At 42.5% G+C, this 19,970-nt stretch overlaps 1 protein-coding gene across 2 annotated transcripts in view; it reads left to right on the top strand.

Annotated features, from left to right (window-relative positions):
• helz (helicase with zinc finger) overlaps positions 1–19,970 on the top strand; it is a 55,258-nt gene that overhangs the window by 32,497 nt on the left and 2,791 nt on the right. The window contains exons 20-32 of one of the 2 annotated variants that reach the window (XM_080463708.1): positions 420–565; positions 1,667–1,814; positions 5,180–5,363; positions 6,248–6,476; positions 8,103–8,505; positions 12,205–12,250; positions 13,654–13,841; positions 14,134–14,338; positions 14,473–14,555; positions 14,675–15,269; positions 17,892–18,147; positions 18,350–19,040; positions 19,637–19,931. In XM_080463708.1, the coding sequence (XP_080319834.1) occupies positions 420–565; positions 1,667–1,814; positions 5,180–5,363; positions 6,248–6,476; positions 8,103–8,505; positions 12,205–12,250; positions 13,654–13,841; positions 14,134–14,338; positions 14,473–14,555; positions 14,675–15,269; positions 17,892–18,147; positions 18,350–19,040; positions 19,637–19,931 (3,469 nt within the window). Of the gene's footprint in view, positions 1–419; positions 566–1,666; positions 1,815–5,179; positions 5,364–6,247; positions 6,477–8,102; positions 8,506–12,204; positions 12,251–13,653; positions 13,842–14,133; positions 14,339–14,472; positions 14,560–14,674; positions 15,270–17,891; positions 18,148–18,349; positions 19,041–19,636; positions 19,932–19,970 lie in introns of both variants that reach the window. The other variant, XM_080463709.1, reaches the window with a different exon arrangement.

The raw sequence follows: 19,970 nt of genomic DNA, 5'->3' as shown, positions 1-19,970 counted from the left end.
AATCATGGATTACTTCCTGTCTTATTTAAAGCAGCTGTCATGTCAATTAAGTATGTAACTACATCTAATAATTGCATTTATAAAAAAATGTACTTTATGTAACTTGGCCTGCTGCTAAAGCTTGTTGGGTAAATGTTAGCCACTGAAAGGGTTCAGAAGTGTCACTTGGTATAAAGTCCAACTTTCAGGAGGTGATTTAGATCAAATTCTGATTTCAGTGTGGAGTTTTTGAACGACCAGACCATCATACTGTTGAAGTCTCAAAGCACTAAAAATAGTTCTTGTAGAGTTCTTCACTGTTAGTTGAGGGTTTGCTTCAGTTGAGACATTTAATATTTTTGGTTGAATAGAGGGGAAATGTCTTTTTTTTTTTTTTTTAACCTTCATACCAAAACTCCTTTCTTTCCTTTGGTTCACAGCTCAGCCCATTTGTGTACAGCGAGTTTGCACGGGAGCGTAACCTGCATGTGTCGTTGCTGGACCGACTGTATGAGCACTACCCCTCTGAGTTCCCCTGTCGCATCCTCCTGTGTGAAAACTACCGCTCCCATGAAGCAATCATCAAGTAGGTGTGAGCCTTCAACGCTGCCTTGTGTGCAATCTCTGAAGGTTCAAGCTGAATTGATGGGGAAGGAGAGGACCAGGGTGGGGGGGGGGGGGGGTTCACTGGTTCCCAGCAACTCCACTGGAAACAAACCTCTCTAGGGATGCAGCTGTAGTGATTCATTACGCCAAAGAAATTGAATAACTCCAACAAAACGCTGTTCATGTGTGAGTGACTGGCTGATTGTGGTGTTCAGTAAATGACCCAGAATGGTTCACATAGACGGCTTTTATCCTACGATATAAAGATGTGGGAGTGCAGATTTGACACCATCCAACCATCTGACATGCAGGTCAGACCAAGCATAAATCCTGCTCAGGCTGGGTCCAAGCAGACGGAATCTTTCTGGGAAAAAAAGGGCCGTCGGGGGGGGGGGTGTATATATAGATGGATATATTTAAAGACGAGGTTATATTAAATTAAAATGTAGTTGTTGTTTTATGGTCTGTGAGCAGAACACAGTCAGGCTTGCTCTGGTCTGTATTTTCCTGATGGCTGCAGTGGCTTACCGGCTGTTGCACCAGCATAAAGTCTTAAAGATTTGATCATTCTAATTTAATTTGATCCAATGAAGTACACTTTATTCACAGATCACTTTCCGTGAAACTTGAATATTCATTACAACCTGAGACAAACAAAGCACCAATGATTAAACATGTGAAAACCAAACACAAACAAAACACAAGATTACAGTAGTTCAGAATAGGTGGATTTTAAGCAGCAATTTCAAAGAGGGCATTTTATGGGTTTGATTTGAATTATTTGTTTTGATCAGAAATATTCAGCGGGATTTTAGAATACCAATTAATACAGTTCTGGTTGTATCCATGGATGAAATAAGTCAATATCAGTCAAAATCAATGAAACAAGTATGCTATTTTCTTGAAATGTGTTGGCTTTGTGAACAATTGCTGACTATAGATGGAGATTTCAACAGTGTTGATACTGGATTTTACTATATAAAACTCTTTGTGGTGCCTTTTTCTTACAGATTGATGTTAAGGGATTTTATGATAAATTTTCTTGCGTGCTTTTCCTCTCCTGTCCCCCGCCTTCCTAAAGCTACACATCAGAATTATTTTACGATGGGAAGCTGATGGCAAGTGGGAAGCAGCCCTCCCATAAGGACTTCTACCCTCTGACCTTCTTCACAGCCAGAGGAGAAGATGTTCAGGAGAAAAACAGCACTGCCTACTACAACAACGCTGAGGTAGGTGCTGAACAGATGCAGCCTTTGTTTTCTTTTCGGTTTTCACATGTGCTATAATTGCTCCCTGTGTGCTTCTCTTATGCGCACATAACTACAACCTGTAGCATATTTTATGTTCTTTGAGTCTATAAAAAATCCCTACTACAACTTGTTACCCCTTGACTTGTAATTATGTGGTTAACCAAACCAACTGCTAGTTACTCTTCCAGTTCCTCAAACTCTGAAGAGTTATTAAATGTACTGCATTTAATCCACATAAGGTCGAGCTGTCATTTTATCACTGGATTGTAAGCGTGTGCATTACCTTGTTTTTCTGTAGCTATACAAGTACATAATGCACTATGGCTGTATCTTTGTGATGGTGCTCATCTTAATCTGAAAATATTGGCAATGATCTAAACCCAGTTGCTCCCCCACTGCAACTGCTGTGTGTTTTTAATGTCTCATTATTTCATGGGAGCTTATGAATGAACAAAGATATTTAATCAATCATGGTGAACATGGCTTTATTTATATTTGAGCACACTGCGAAAATATCTCATTTTCAACTGGTTTGCCCTTAGCACAATGGCGCTCCCTTCACACAGGTAGATTGGTACGTGCATTTCAAACGTTGGCATGCGTCACAGCCTTTATACTTCTGTACATCTATGACGTTGGTGTTTGTTAAGCAATGCATTCAGTGGAGTGCAGTCCAATTTAAATTAGTGTAAAGTTGAAGGTGATATGTTGTAGATGTGCCTGCAGGAACCCGTTCATGTAAATCCACAATTTCTGTTGTCGTCCGAGCTCTGTTGTATTCTTTGTTCCCTTCACTGGTTGGACATGAGCTACGCCACACGGCACTGCCCCGTGGTCATCAGTAGTACTACTCGCTTTGCATCGCATCCTCTGGATCCCTTGAAATCAAATTACACACATGAAAAAGATGGACAGAAGACTCCGTTCATATCTAACTGCTTATAAGTGTTGAGCAAAAATAGGCCCCAAGAGTCCTTGTGAATATTAATTTGGGAAGCTAAATTCATAAATTAGTCAAAAATCCAGTTACTCTGATTGGATTTTGTAGTCATATTTAATTATTTAATGGTACTTTTACAGAGAAAATCTCAACATTGCCACATGAGCAATAGATGGAGACTTTTCTGATGGACCGGTAGGGGTTAGGAGATAGTGAGAAAGGAAGGAATAAGACAGAGACCTGAAAGCAACAAACAAACAACGCAGTTGACATCAGACAGGAAAGTAATCCACTCGCTGCAGTCTAATGATACATGGGTGACGGTGAGATTGTGCTGTTTTTACCACTCAGCATGCTACTGCCCCAGTGTTTTAGCCTGACATTTTCATGCTGAAATTAACATGATGAAGTGACTTACTTCATTATCATCTTTCGCATAATGATTCTCGACCTTTCTATTCAGCTTAATTCTTATTCAGTTGTAAATCACCTGAAAGTGACTGTGTGGTGGACCCGTGTCCTTGGTGTCAAAAACAGTAGTGGTTAGAATGCCACTGCACTCATACAGGAATAATTATTAGTACTATTTTAACTTACCCTCATCCTCTCCAGAAGTCCTACTCCACAACATATAACGGAAGCTTTACTGGCTGCTCGTTCGTTACCATATCAACTTTAAAATCCGGCTCCTCACTCTCATAGCCCACCATAATCTATCTCATATGGAGCTCACGGAACGCTTTGAAATAAACAATCCTTCTGGCAGTTCACCACAGGACTGACATCATTTAGCCTTTCTGCCCCACCAACTTCCTGCTACCCATATTGAAATAAAATCTTCAAACTGTTCTGTTCAGACTGGCTTCATCTTACTCCTTGTAACTTATCACATACTTAACAGTATTTCACCTAGAACTCTCATTTTGCCTGTTTTTGTTATGTAAAGTGTTCAACCTTCACAATGTGTCCAATTGTCAGAGTTTCGTAAGAAACCTATAAATACAATGCAGCATTGTTATTATTATTGTTGTTATTATTATTAACCCATGGCCTGGAACTGAATTCAGATTGTTCAGTTGAGTTTAATCAGATGTCAAATGATTGTCACAAAGCTGATGAACAGTTTTGTTTTGTCTCATCATAACTAATTAGGACACTCACTGTCCTTTAACTGTGACTGGAATTGAAACCCATAAACCTAATTAGGACCCTTCATCTGACACCCAGGATTTCAGCTTTGATGAGTTCTTCTCTACATTCACCAGTTGTGGCCCCCAGACCCTTTTCAGACATACTCCAACCAGTTGAAACATGGACGCATCTTGATTCTGCTGCCAAACTCTCAGAGCGCTGTCAAACAAATGATCTCCTGTCTCCTTGATACAGCACCCATGTCAAACAGTTAGCAACATTATCATAATCTTGGGAATTAAAATGCAATGGTGAAAAAACCCCGGAGTCATTTGGTTGTCACGTGGAAGCGTCTGAGATGGCTTAACTTCAAGTGGAAGACAATATTTCCATGACAGTTCAAAGCTTCTAACAGTATTTCTAAGCTCTAAACCCCAAGTGGGCGGGGGACGACAAACTCATAAAGACCTCTTGTTTTAAATTCTTCAGCTAATCTACCATTCATGAGGTTGACAACATAAGAACTAAATTGCATTCCAGTTGTGAACAAAAGTCAGAAAATCTGTCTCCTGGAATTATAAATGATTAATATGGTGGTTTAGATCACATCAGCCTTTGTGTTTTCACAGAACCCCTCTTCTATTAGGCATTGCTTACTATTGTATTGATGGACTTTGAAGAACAAAAGAGGTTTTATGTTGTATCAGTGGTATCACTGAGCCATCAAAGAATTTGTCCCCAACTGATGCCTTTTAACCCAGGATGACGCCGCCCCCCACCCCTGTCTGCTCTCACTTCTTCGTGATGTGAAAGAGAACATGGACTCTTGTTTCCCCCCTTTTCTCACATCACTATATTCAAATTATCTTTAATACTTATTTGAAGTCACACAGCGAATACACCTGTACCTTTAGTCACCAGCAATATAAAAACACAACAATCCCACTGTTTGGCTTCAGAATAGAAGATAAATCAGTGCTTTAAAATTCACTTTAATCACAAATGCTCAGTTGTATCACAAGCCAACTGATCCCACAAAGTGAGTCGATGTGAGAACTGCCGACAGTCTGGCAGTCCTTCCTCCCACCTTCCAACTTCTGGAGGAACTCTGTCACGGTTGAGGACAGATTTCAGTCCCGGGGGTTGGTAAAGCCTCTCTGCATTGTTATGCCAACCAGGCACCTCATCGTCAGCTCATTTTAAGCCCAGAACGTTGCATGACACCTTGAAGTTATCATCTGAAAACCCTTGTGTTATTTTTCCAACTCCTCAGGTGTTTGAGATTGTGGAACGGGTGGAGGAGTTACGAAAGAAGTGGCCGGTAGCCTGGGGTAAGCTGGATGACGGGAGCATCGGTGTGGTGTCGCCATACGCCGACCAGGTATTTCGTATTCGTGCTGAGCTCCGGAAGAAGAGGATGCATGAGGTCAGCGTTGAAAGAGTGCTCAATGTCCAAGGTGAGCCAATTGACTGCTGTGTTTTGTATTTGTGTGGCTTGTGATCACAGACATCATCTATATGCAGAACTCTACATAATAAATTAGCAGCATGTGAAGTCCTGGCGTTGATACCATAGGTGGCATTACTAGCATCCTGCACTTCCCAAATGTTGGAATATTTTGACCTGAAACCAAAATGATTAACGCATTACAATTAAGAGACATTGGCAATCAGAATTGGAACAGTAAGCTTCCATGCCAGCCAGCTTCTAAAGCATCAGTCCTTCCACTCATCTATTGTGACCAGGATCCGTCTGCAGTAGAAGCTACAACTGTCAGAGAAACTGGATGATGATTGTGTGAAATGATATGGTACCTCTGAACCCAGAGCAATGATTTCCATATCTAGCTGCAGGTTTTTGCTTGCCCATATTGCCTTCGTATGATGACTTGATATTCATAAAGTTTCCCCTTAGCTTCAGCCACATTAGGCTCCGACTTGTATCGCATCCAGCTGCTTTCTACCGGTAGTTAACTTCCTCATTAATCACACGTGAAATGTGTGAAAATATGGTGAAGCTAAAATCTAGTTTGTCTTGTTGATGATGTTTGTGCTCTGTCACCAGCTGCTCAAGGTTTTGGAAGATTCATTTATTACTAGATATATATTTGTTTCTATTTGTAGGTCATTTTATTAAGCATTCACACTTATTATAGTACAGCACAAATGGCACATTCACATCACGGCTCATCAAGTGTTTGTTTCTATTGATAACACACAGCATATTGACAGCCAATGGGCAAATTACATGTAGTAGCTTGTTTTTCTCACTCTCAAAAAAACTAAAGTTTCTTTTCTGGTGATTATATGCCGTTATTAACGAAGTGAAATCTTTTGGCAGGTAAGCAGTTCCGGGTGCTTTTTCTCAGCACGGTGCGAACACGGCACACCTGCAAGCACAAGCAGACGGCCATCAAGCGTAAAGAGCAGCTGGTTGAGGACTCCACAGAGGACCTGGACTACGGCTTCCTTTCCAACTACAAGCTTCTCAACACAGCCATCACAAGAGCTCAGTCGCTGGTTGCAGTCGTGGGAGACCCCATCGCGCTGTGCTCTGTCGGTCGCTGCAGGTACATTTTACCCTTTGGCTTTCAGTGCTGGGACATTGCAAATTATGTTGTTTTATCTGATTGAGCTTTACTATTTATGCTTGTATTATTGTTGCATTTAAATTTTTCAGGATGTTAGTGTCTAGAGCACTGGTGTCAACCATAAAGCCTGTGGGCCAAAACCGGCCCAGGAAAGGACCAAGCAAATTCTAGAAATTTCAAAGAAAACAAAGCTCTTAGGAGTATTTGACACAACACTGAGACCCAAGCTGAGATATCGGTGATGCTACCATGAAATCGAGCTGCTTCATTGCTAACAGACATGTCATGCTCAGAGTGTAAAAACAATCGGAGTTATACAATTATAGACGTTAAATTGTTTTGGGGGGGACATTTCACTGCATTTTGCACTAGAAGGTATCATAAAAATGGCTTTATGCTGAGATTGTAGTCATTTTCTGTAGTAATGGTTTGGTTTTTGCAAAAATATAGACATTTTCATCGCCTATAATCTGCGCCACAACAAAGAAAACAATTAAAGTTTAGATTTTGAGGGTTTTTATGGCACTATTTTACCAGGCTGGTCCACTTGAGATGGATTTGGGCTGTATGTGGCCCCTGATCCACAGAGTTCAGGTGAAACTGGACGTGCTCTGATATAGTTTCATATCACCAGTGGGTGGTCATTGGCTCCAAGCCTTTTTTGTTATTTGAATCTGTTTAGCCCACCTCTGCTACTATCTCCATAGCAACCTTGTTTTCTCTATGCTTGTCAGCACTACATGTCAGGGTTTGTTCTTTATAGTTGGTGTGTTTGTAAATGGTCAGCGGACAGACACAAACCAGTCGAACTAATCTCTGGAAAAGGATGCATTGTTTACAACACACTGAATGTCCACCAGTGAAAGGTGTAGGACTGTACAGGAACTGAAGGAAGTGGGAGGATGTAGTCAGTGAGAAGTAGCTTTGGTGCTTAAGGTGCTACGAAAACAGTCTTTGGATTTCAGTTGTGTGCTGTAACTGAGTTTAGCCAAGTTCACTAGTGACAGTCTGCAGGCAACAAGAATGACGGAAGAAACACCTTTTAAAGGATGCCTCTTTTTTTTTCTCCTCCATGGTGTCCTACTCGGTTTCTACATAAGAACAAATGAATTAAATGAGTTACTCAATGGTCATTACCCATTTTCCCCTCAGGTAAACAGTGGCCTGCACCAAATCTGTAGGCTCAAATGCCAGTTACAGTTACATTACAGTTACAATGCACAAATGGCTGTACTTGGAAGCAAGAGTGATTATCTCCTCATTTGAACCCAGTCATTTCAAGTCAAAGAATCAATTCTGAGTGAACTATTATCTGTAGGAGATAATTATTTCAACTGAGTGGCAAATATTGTTTTAAAATGTTTTTGGAAATACAACATTTTAACTTCACTATCACACTTGCAATTGTGTATTTCAGCATTTGAAGGGACATCAAACTCTTGTTAATGCTAGACGAATTGGCTTATTTTTCAGTTCTCAGAAGTTTATTTCAAGGATTTTTCAGATCGAAACATAGAAGTTTCAGCCCCAAAAATATGAAGCATGCATTATGAGAATGGAAGAGAAACTCCATCTGTTCTTTTTTCTGTCCCCACTCATTTACAGAAAATTCTGGGAACACTTTATTTCCATCTGCCATGAAAACTCGAGTCTACATGGCATCACCTTTGAGCAGATCAAGTCTCAACTGGAGGCCCTGGAACTTAAGAAAACCTACGTCCTCAACCCGCTGGCACCAGAGTTCATCCCCCGAGCGCTCAGGCCCCTGCAAGGACACCACCCTGCTCCACAGGGCCTTCATCCCCACCATCATCCCCATCCTCAGCACGCACAGCCCGCCTCCAACAAGCAGCAGCAGCAGCAGCAGCAGCAACAACAGCAGCTGCAGCAACAGCAGCTGCAGCAACAGCAGCTGCAGCAGCAGCAGCAGCAGCAGCAGCAGCAGCAGCAGCAACAACAGCAGCAGCAGCAGCAGCAGCAGCAGCAGCAGCAGCAGTCACCCCCTAAGGTAAGCTGCTTTACAGGGGGACGATTCTACTCTTGAAGGAATTACTGTTGACAGGCTAGTACTTCCTTTCAGTTTGCTGGTTCATTTTGTCTTTCGATAATCATGAAAATGGAAATCTGAAATAGAATAAACAAGATGCAAGTGACGGTTTATTTTATATTTTCATATCTCTTTGTTTTGACTGAAGTCAGAACCGTTAATTATGCGGCCTGGCAGCTCATGGCAACACAATAACACCGGTCTGAGCTCCACCAGTGCAAAGAATGGAAAGATTTCATACACGAGCACAGTAAGAACCAGCCTGCCATTTTTACCTCCGTCAGTTGAGTAAGAAACAGAGATAGATGAGAGAGAACATGGTGGTCTGAGTCCTGATACAGATGCAATCCACACTAGTGACCAGGAGAAGTTAAATGTGAAGCAAGTTTTTGTATTTAACAATTTAAAAACATCCCTTAAGCTTTTGTTGAAAATCTATCTATAAATCTGCTCAACACGCTCAGAGGCCTCAGATTGCGGCTTTACTCATCTTCTGTCAAGTGAAGTGTCTTAAAATGTGTTTAATGAATTTGTCTGGTACATTGGGGTTTTCAGAAATAAATTATGCTTAATTCTTTTATTTTCTTTCCGCTGTTTGCCTGTGTGAGCACAGAACACAATCCGATTGAAACTAGTCGAGGGTGAAAAACTCACAGATGGAAAATTGTTAGAAATGATCTGTCTTTTGGTGGCTGAGCTCAGGTCTTCTCTGTGTGTCCGTCCTTCTTTTTTGCCCCAAGATAAAGGTTAAATAAATCACCAGAGCTGCCAGCCTGCTGCGATCTCCCACTGGGGTTAATGAGCCAAAGCTCTGCAGTATCAGCTGGCTTTCAACATGCACCCCGTCTTCCTTTTCCTACATACAGTCAGCCTGTGTGGATCACCGCTATAGAGCGCACACCAGTGTGCTGTTACTACATCACATGGCGACAATATTGCATTTTATCAGCGCATTCTGCTTGTAGCTCATGTCATCGAGGGAGTCTTTGCTCATGTTCTCTCCCCACACATTAAAAAATACAGTCCACCCACTTACAGCTGTAATTCAGTTATAGCCACTCTTTGGAGTTTAAAATGTACCTCACAGTCTTTTCTTTTCAGTTGTGAATTTTAATCTTTTAAGCATTTAGTATTTTCAGACTAAGCTCTGGTGTCTGAGGTATTCTAGTGTGTACTATCATCACTGCACACACAGGAGCTGGTCAGTACCATAGTGGTTTGAATATAAAGCAGTCTCCACTATGAGATGATTCTCTCTCATTTTATCTTGCAAAAATTTACAAAATGGTTTTTGCAAGCCAAATCTTGTTTTAATAGCAAGGATCAAATAATTATACTGAAAACGCGGCTGTCATTAATATTTTAAAGCCCATTAATGTAGTGACGCACACAGGGATCATGTTCATGCGCACACATACTTGGTGGAGGTGTACCAAATATCTCAGACGTTTTCTTCTCACATAGTTTTATATACAGTCTGCAACAGACATGGAAATGGACCCAAAGCCGATCTTCACCATTGTTTTCAAAGGTAATAACAAGATGAATTGTTTATAAAGTAATTCTGAAGCAGATTTTATTTTAAAAAAAATGTATTTTCTTTCAGTTGTTCAGTAAAATAAAATCAGCAGAATAAATCATATTTATTCGATTTAGAGACAAACAATTTCATTAAATGAGCAGCCATGATTCTTTTAACTTTTTGTGGCAGAATTGCCCTTCACAATGTGGCTCTCTGGTAGTGAGGAGGAATTTATTAGAAGCGGCTCATTGATTGAAGTGGCAGATTGCTGCTCTCCAGTTTATTCTGCACACAGATCTCCTGCCATCGTCGCTCTCGTGTTCACCTTCCTGCTCCTTCATAGCATGTCACTACTCCACCCAAAGAGTTGGAGAAGCAGCATTCGAGCGGCTTTGAATACTATTTAACAAAGTCCAGCACCTCTGTTTGGCTCATCGTACTCCCCAGTATCTTCACTGAGTCACTGCTCATTGCACTTGTTCAGTCCGGTTCCTGCAGTGTTCTCAAATATAACACAAATCCACATCAATGTCCATTTTGCTAAGTGGTTGTCGACATGTAATGTGACTGACAGACAGATACACAAGACTTTGGAAAAATATGTTGTACTACTTGAATTGAAAGAAAGAACGCACCCATATTATTATTGGGTTACTACATCAGTTGGCATATTACTATTCTTTTCCTTGTATTCTAACCAGAGCTCCTGCCACAGATCGACGCACCACAGCACTGCTGCCGTCACTGAGGGTGTCCCATTTAAGAAGAACACTTATTTTCTTCCACTTTCCTTTTTGTTTGACTTGCAGCAGCTGCTTGCTCAGAATCAGCAGCCACGTCCTCCATGTGACAGCCAATATATTGCAATTTAGTATTTGTAACGTTCAGTTGTTTTTTCTCTCACAGGTTCATTGTTTGGTAGGATTAATCATCTGTGGCGAACGTGAGGCAGCGTTTTGAGGAGGATTCTCATTAGAGAGTGTGGTTAGATCAGATCACCATGAGGTTGAGGTGCCCTGTGTGTCTGACATCGCAGAGTTGGTGTTACAGCTTGAAATGGCATCCAGCCAAAGCTGCGTCTGCGCCAGAACATCAGACCTCAGTTTTAAGAAGTTGTTTCTCCAGCTCTGAGCCGTTTGCACAGCAGTCCATAGGCTTTACATCAGCCCGTTTTTATTTCAATTCTCTGATATTGTGTTTAAGGTGCCAAGTTAAATGGAATCAGTTTGGAAGTGAACAGAACGTTTGTATCTCTGCTGTTGTTTCTCATAGTGTTGTTTAGTTTGGCTCCTCTTCAGCTCGGGCTGGTGGGCTTGCTACCTCACAAGTCCAACTGTATTTCAAACACCCATAAACATTGTCTTTCGTCTGTGTGACAGTCAGACCCAAAGATAAAATGCTTTGGCGGAATGTTGCAGGCTGAAGTCATTTCTGAGGTGGCACCACAAAGTAGTTTCTGCTTAACTCAGCTGTCTCTCTGAATAATATATTGAATACCAAAGTCCTGCATTTTCACTTGTATCCTTAAATGTCTCTTTGCAGTGCATATTGTGTACACGTACTGTGGATGGAGCTGTGTTGTGAGTCTTGTGAAAAAAAGTCAACACTTTTGTGTCGTGGTCAAAATTGTACATGCCACCCAGATAAATGTTGAAGAACAAATGTGGTCACTTCACCTTGGGTTCTTTATTTTTGCCCATTTTGTCATTTATATTTAAATTTTTCAGTCCAAGAAATGAGTTTTATCAGTTTATAGTAGGTGATCAGATCTTTAGATAGAATTTGCTGAAGAAATTCTCGTCGTCCTTTTCTTTTAGAAAATGTCACTTTCAAGAACAATTGTGACACAAAGTGCTTCACAGTAAAATGTTCATTACAAGAGTGGTTTCAAAACAACAACTCTGGTGTGATAATGTAATTCATACCTTCAGTGGTTGAGGTAGAATATGAATACCTTGTAGTTTCACCTTTTTATTATGCATTTATACCTGCTCTTATTAAGCAAGACTTCATATTCTAGATATACCTTTTTCTATGTATTACTGCAGACTATACATACTGTACCTACTGCACTCATTCACACATTTGCCTCCTTCATACTCTGTTCTTTTCTGACCTGGAACTGTTTAATCTTTCAGGGGAAACATGCAAACCACACGGAGCACCTTCCTCCTGACGGCTATGGTGAGTTCATCATACTTTATCCAACAGTACTGTGTAAGACCCCTTTGCTTTATAACCAGCTCATTATGTTTCATCAGTCACGGAGCTTTCATTCCACAGTTGATATAACAGGAACACTACAGATAAATCTGAAATCATTTAGTGGTTTCTGTTCTAAAGTGGTCTGAACTTCGGCGAGGAAGACAAACAAAAATGTAACAACGCGTCTATTTTATACGTATTTAAATTCAAAATACTTGTCCTGTGGTAATAAGGTAGGACGGGGATCAAGGTAAATTCTTTCACTCCCTCCTAAGTAGTTTTATGGTGTACGTTATAACGTTTCAAAATTAAAACTGAGAAGTAAATGTGTAGTTCACAACCACAAGATGTCTTGGACCGTTGCCAACCTATTTGTGACTGTTTATGCACTTTGTGCTGCATTTTGATGTCTGAAAGGTGCTCTATTAATAAAGACTGATTCAAACACAGGCATGTGATTCGATTCCAAATAGATGGTTCCAATTTTGGAAAAAGTACACAGGCACATATGTCGGCCAAATTGATATTGAGCAATGAAAACATTGATGTAATAATGTACTGCTTTAAATACAGTATTTTGTTCTCTATAGTCACTATTTCCTGCAGTACAAGTTCTCTTTGTTTCCCTACATGGTGATATGAGCCAGTGTGATGCAGCAGCCCAGATAGATGCATGAAGGCCCGGGGCTGTTGAAGCCATCAAAGCACTTCCACCTTCAACAACATTATGTAGAATAGTGAAAGAATGGTTTTGTTTTAGGGGCTTATAAAGAACCCACATTGGTGCATCTGAAAAGAAGATTTAACTTAAAAAAGTCATGTCTTCCTGGTGTCCGTTTTTGTTCATATTCTAGTACAGTCATTCTCAAAGTGTGGTACGCGTACCACTAGTGGTACTCGGGGCTCCCTCTAGTGGTACGCCAAAGGATCACTGAAATAAATATAAATGCGCCGGCATCAACAGTTATTCATGGTGGAGGTTTTTAACCCTTTGGGCCCTAAAGCTCATTTTGACTGTTTTCACTGCTGTTGGTTTTACCTTCATATCTCACTATATAAAGTGTTTTTCTTGAAAATTGGGTACCGGCGCGTGAACTAATCAGTAGCGGGGTCACAGGCTGTGCCAGTCGGCGTTGTCATGCCCAACTGATGGTGGGCACAGGTGGGCATCTCCACCTATACAGCTTCGGACAACGTTTCTGAACATGAATTTCAAAGAATTCCTCCACTGTACAATGAATAACGACATATACAATCGAGTTCTTATAACACAAGATGTACTAGAATCTAGTACATCTTGTGTTTAGACTACATACAAACTCTGAATTAGATGATCTTGTTGTATTACTCATGTTTTTGTATTTTTCTGTGTCTCATGGTAGTCCAACCAAGCCCAGCTGTGTTAATGGGAAACCCCATTCGTGCATTCACACCGCCTTTGGGCGGCACGCCGGCTGCTATGGGCAAATCGCCCAGTCCTGTGCAGAGGATCGATCCTCACACCGGCGCCAGCATCCTCTACGTTCCAGCAGTGTACGGTGGAAACATGGTCATGTCCATGCCTCTGCCTGTAAGCAACATTTTAATAGATAGCCAAGTCATCTTATGCACATTTCCAATGTTGGAAAATTCAATCTTTTGTATTTGGAAAATGTAACAATGCACCACCGACAGTGTAAAATGTCATGTGTTTTTATTTTTACATTTATTTATTTTTTATTTTGTTACTTAAAGTTGTTAATTCACAAATTTTCATACTCCTGCATTAGTGGAAATGTGCATTACTTAGTCTCCATATGACTTAAGATGTTATTGATATGATTCAATATGGATTTTTTATTTTTTTTATATTTTGTTTGAAGCTTCCCTGGCCTGGTTACCAGAATCGCTTCGCTGTGGACCCTCGCATCATGAGCCACCCTGCCGCCATGGCCTACAACTTCAATCTGCTGCAGGCACAGAACCGAGGCTCCCCTATTCCGTACAGTGGGGTGACCCACCCCTCTCCTCTTGGAATGGGTCAGCCCAGCCCAGACAAGGAGCTACAGGCTGATCCCATCAGAAACGGTGTGCTTTTAGTGTAATTTCCTGTTGGGAGGTGGGGTGATGAAACGGGGGAAAAGCAATCATGTTTTCAGAACAACAAAGCAATCATTTATTTATTTAGTGGTGTGTTGTTCTTTTGGTCTTATTTGACTCAGGGAAATTAGAAGGATGTCCCAAGGCAGAACAGAGCCGTCTTCAGACTCCAGAAAGAAAAAATACAGATATGAAGGACAAACAGGCAAGTTGTTAACATTTTTAACATAGCCTATTTCAGCTACACTTAGATTAAACTAAAGTGGACAACTCTTATGTCCTTGTCGATGGTGCCTTGATCTGAGTTTATATTTTTTGGTTTAGGGAGATTTAGACCCGGGCCAAAGTCGAAGTCTGGATTTGCAGACGGATGGACTGGTTGGGTTTCCCAACGCGCTGCTCCATCGAAAAGACCCCTCAGCCGCTCAAAGACCCCTCAACTACCACCTGGCGCCCCCCAACCCAGCTTTCCCCCCACATCCTGCCAGCGGGAGAAACTTCCCTCAGCAGTATCCCGTCTCCAGGCTTCCGTATCGGGTCAACCAGCCTCAGCACCCGGGCATGGCCCAGCAGAGTCAGCAGCAGCAGCTCAGTCCTGCCTACTCTGGTGGAAGTCACAATGCTTCCTTCTTCAGTGGTGCAATACCCACTCACAGATCTGTCCAGTCACCCACTTTGGACGGGCCGGAGTCTGGAGCCATGGAAGAGATGAGCAGCTCCATTAGGACTCCAATGGGGCACCCAGGGGGCCACCACCCAGCGGGCCACCACCCAGCGGGCCACCACCCAGCGGGCCACCACCCAGCGGGCCACCACCCAGCAGGCCACCCAGCAGGCCACCATCCAGGCTTGTCGCAGCATAACAGGGTCAGCAGCTTTGGAGAAGAAGGACAGGACGCAAACCTGGCAGATGGTTTGGGTGAGTGGACCCCCCCCCCCCCCCCCCCCATTGTTAGGCTGGAGAAAATAATATCCATGGTTTTTATCGATAAATTACTAACATCAGCCAGGCGTTGGCTTTTAATGCACTAATAAATTAATTGGTGCATGAGACACGGAGATGAAGAGGTAATGAAAAATAACTCACATTGGTTGCAATACCAATTTTTCTATTTACTTCATTTGTGATTCATCAGTGTGATTAATAGAATGAATACACCCTGACATTTAATTTCATCATGTCCATTGTTGCAGCAGTGTGTACATGGTTAGTCACTACATGGTTACTTTTCAAATTTGTTTCTGTTCATTTTTATTTGAGTGACAGAAATATAGAACAAATCTTCTCCATTAATGTGCTCAAGCAAAAGGTTTTTTCTTCAGTTAAATTGTTAATTCTCTATGATATGGAGCTAGGGATGAACCGATCCACGTTTCCTCTCTTCCGATCCCGATACCTGAATCTGGATCTCTGCCGATACGACACTATTCTGATACCAGAACTCTGTTTGCTTTAATATTATTATGATCATTATTGTTAACTTTATAAGAGGCTGTAATAAACTCCTCTCTACAGTAAAGTATGAAATGTACTAATGTATTCATGTACTCTCTCTAAAGACAACTTGAGGTTAGTATCAGGACAGTAAAGGAAGCAGTACAAAGTATTTTAGTTCCATGTGGACAATGTGGGGGTCTGCGTGACGTCATCATCTCATAATAAACTAGTTCTATCTTTAGAACCTCAGAATGACTTTATTAATCCCTGGGGAAACTCTTGAGCAAGGCAGCAGCAACACAATGTTTCCAGCTCTAACGCAGCTCCAACCATTGGGACTATTTCCAGGGAGTTTAGGGTGGAGTAGGACGCAGCTTCACGGAGGTGTGAATCTCCTGCTGACAGCCTGGAGGAGCTGCTGCTCATTGTTCTGATGTCAGAGCTGTTCTCCTCCCAGAGCTGGAGGCTGAAAACACTGAGGTCTGGCTGCAGAGCGCCGCCCTGCTGGACTACGGCTTTGCTAACATCCATGTTGCTATGTTGCTTTGCTAACATCCACGTTGCTTTGCTAACATCCACGTTGCTGCGTTGCTTTGCTAACATCCACGTTGCTTTGCTAACATCCACGTTGCTGCGTTGCTTTGCTAACATCCACGTTGCTGCGTTGCTTTGCTAACATTCATGTTGCTGCGTTGCTTTGCTAACATCCATGTTGCTGTGTTGCTTTGCTAACATCCATGTTGCTGTGTTGCTTTGCTAACATCCACGTTGCTTTGCTAACATCCATGTTGCTGCGTTGCTTTGCTAACATCCATGTTGCTGCGTTGCTTTGCTAACATCCACGTTGCTGCGTTGCTTTGCTAACATCCATGTTGCTGTGTTGCTTTGCTAACATCCATGTTGCTGCGTTGCTTTGCTAACATCCACGTTGCTGTGTTGCTTTGTGGTGTTGTGAGACTAAAATGCGTCCAAACAGCAACATGTTGCCATGAAAAGTTGGATAGCACAGTGCTACTTCCCTAGCCTGCTCGCTGGCTGCAAACTGTGGAATGGATTTCCTGCCTCATTCCTCCTGGTCTCATTGAGACCCGCCTCCCTTCAGGAAATCCAGTCCACAGTTTGCAGCCAGCGAGCAGAGCAGCAGCAGGGAAACACTGGGGATCATTTCAGCACCATGGATCAGACCAGGATCATGGATCAGACCAGGATCATGGATCAGGAACCTCTGCAGGTTGGATCAGAAATGACTGATCCGTGAATTATGTTGATATCAGAACCCGATACCGGATCGGATCGGCTCCGTCCCTACATGGAGCATGAATGAGATTAATGCTTTAAATTTACAAATAATTCTGTCAGATTAGGCTGACCCTTTCAATAAAAATGTTCAAATAAGTGCAGTTTGGCTTCAACTAAATGAATTCATTTTCTACAGCTTCTATATTATTTTGGAAGTCCATGCCTCTCTATTACCTGAACAATATTTTAAGTGCAATTGAAAATCGATATCAAACAGCATATCGATCACAAATCATTGGTGCTCATTTTAAAATGGAATTACTTTGAACGTGGTGTCAACTTGTTCCTTTTGGCACTTGTGATGTGAATTATTTAGGCAGAGAGAAAAATATGTTTGCATTTATATAAAAACTAAGAAACATGAATGAACTTAAAAATATTAGTACTTAGGATTCAAAAAACATAATTATAATAATACAACAACAGGACTTGGATGTGTCCTTCACACTGAGTTTTCTTTGGCTGTAATCAGCAACCTGGGCAGTACTGCAGCTGAGCGTTGTGTGCAGGCGTATAGATATTTAGGTTTTTGTTCAGAACTGCCAGTTTGTGGTGCTGAAGACGTGAAACAACCTTCCTGACATGCTGATTGTTGCTACTTTCCATTCAGTTCCCCACAGATCTGTGAATTGTGTGTTGCTTGTTAAAATGGAATTATGTTTTAATAACACAAAAAGCAGGATTATAACTCCTTTTACTTGATCGTTGAGGTTTTTTTTGAGAATCTTAACATACTTACCTTTTCTCAGACACATGCAGGCCACACCTGTAACTCCAACACTAATCACGTGGTTTCCCTTTCAGACCTCCAGGGTCCGTTGGCTCTCGAGGCCCTGAGCCAGCAGCAGCAGGCAGCCAGACTGGGGCAGTGGGGGGAGGCAGCAGGCCCCTTCCTCCAGGGCAGCGTTGCCTTTCCTTTGCCCCAACAGCTGGCACACCTGGCTCAGCCCAGCATGGCTCGCTTTCCCCATCAGCTGCTCCGCGCAGCCAGCTGGGGACTTGGTGCCAATATGGATGATGAAGCGGTTCCTTCGGCCTCTACTGGGCCACCTTTCACCAGGTTAGGATTAAAAGGCTGTTTGTTTTTAAAATTAAAAGTGACTATTATTTTAACTACTTTTCATCATTTCTGTCACTTTGAAATAATGTTGATTAACCAGATTGATATAAAACAATAGTGCAAACAATAACTTCTTAGTTAGTTTGCTTTCCTTTGGCCAGGCTACATGTTGCATAGTAAAGAAACTGTTTGTCGCCCCCAGATACCCCGGCCTCTTGAGAGAAATGCCTCCGCAGGATCAGCCTGAACCCAGGGACACAGCGGAGATGCAGCCTCCGCCTCAGTCCCGTCTCCTGCAGTACCGCCAGACCCAGTCCCGTGCTTCAGGCGACCCTTCGTCTTCTTTAACTCCCCTTTCAAATCACGCCGGCCCTTTTCCATCAGGACTTTACTCCCATGAGGCAAGTCGGAATCTCCTTAATGACAACCTTCTCAATAACCCAGCCCTGCAGCAGCACCCAGGAGCCCCCATGTACAACACTGGGGGCTTCTCACATCAGCCGCCGGCCCACTCTGCCAGCCCCCCTCCATCCCAGGTCAAATACCTTCTCCAAGAGGCTCCGTGGCCGCATGGCGGCGCCACGTCAGTGAGTCCACCACAGCAGAACCACCTGTTGGCCAACCAGGCTCACAGCCTTCCTTATGGACTGCCCATCATGGCTCACCCTGGCAGGCAGGACAATGTCCACTTGATGCAATTTCACCATCAGCACCAGCAGCAGCAACATCAACAGCCACATCAACATCAACAACATCAACAACAACAACAACATCAACATCAACAACATCAACAACAGCAGCAGCAGCAGCAGAATCAAGGTCCTGACCAGGAGTCGTACCACCCGCTGTCTCCCAGAACTTCAGCAGCCACAGCCATTCACAATGTAGACGAGGTGATGGTTCTTCATATTTAGCTTGTCAAATGGGTTTTATGCCTTTTCCCCTCCAGATGGAATAAATGAAATGTTGGCTTTCAGAAAAATATATTTCTTACTTTTTGCATGAAATTTTCTCTGGTAGTTGAAAAGGTTCAGGTATATTGATGCTGCAGCTCTTTTCAAAAGTTCCTCTCTTCATGTTAAAGTGCAGCTTTTAAACCACACTTTGAAAATAAATAAGACCTTTGCTGGAGGCAAATAAAGACCTATAATTGTGATGAATCTGATGTGTGGAGGGATGAAGACGTCATAAATGCTGCTTTTCCTGGAGGAGTGGAAGAGGACGCACTTCGTCTCACTTCTGTATTCCTTATAGCCTCGGTGACAAAACTGATTTATAGTTTCATGCATTTGAAAGACTGATAATTATTCATGCTTATAAATATTTGATCAAGTAGTCAACAGGCATTTAATTCAATCTGAGCATTTTAGTTTTCAAAACCGCGGTTTAATAAAAATTACGACAAGTGAACGTGTTTCTAAATGATGAGCGCTCCTGTATTTATTTCTGCCGTCTCCTGTAATCTAATGCTGTTGTATCCTGCCTGCAGTATGAACCCAGAGGTCCGGGCCGGCCGCTCTATCAGCGCCGCATCTCTTCCAGCTACCCGGACGAATCGTCTCCAGCCAGCGCTCACAGCGCCCTCTGCCAGCAGCCCCCGCCCTGTGCACCAGACACCCAGGACCACCCGCACCCCCACATGCAGCATCATCAGCACCCCCATGCTCCCTACAACTATCCCTCGCACGACCACCTCTGGCCCAGTAACGGCGGGGGTCCCGGTCCGTTCCAGAACATTCCATGTAACGGAGCCGGCACACTGGCTCAGCACCGGGACCTTCTAGGTTGGTGTCGCTCTACTTTTACTGGAGTTGCTCTATGTG

The sequence above is a fragment of the Lipophrys pholis genome (genome assembly GCF_963383615.2).
Source record: "Lipophrys pholis genome assembly, chromosome: 5".
Lineage (NCBI taxonomy): Eukaryota > Metazoa > Chordata > Actinopteri > Blenniiformes > Blenniidae > Lipophrys > Lipophrys pholis.
Note: the sequence above shows the minus strand (reverse complement) of the source record. Positions and strands in the feature narration are given on the sequence as shown.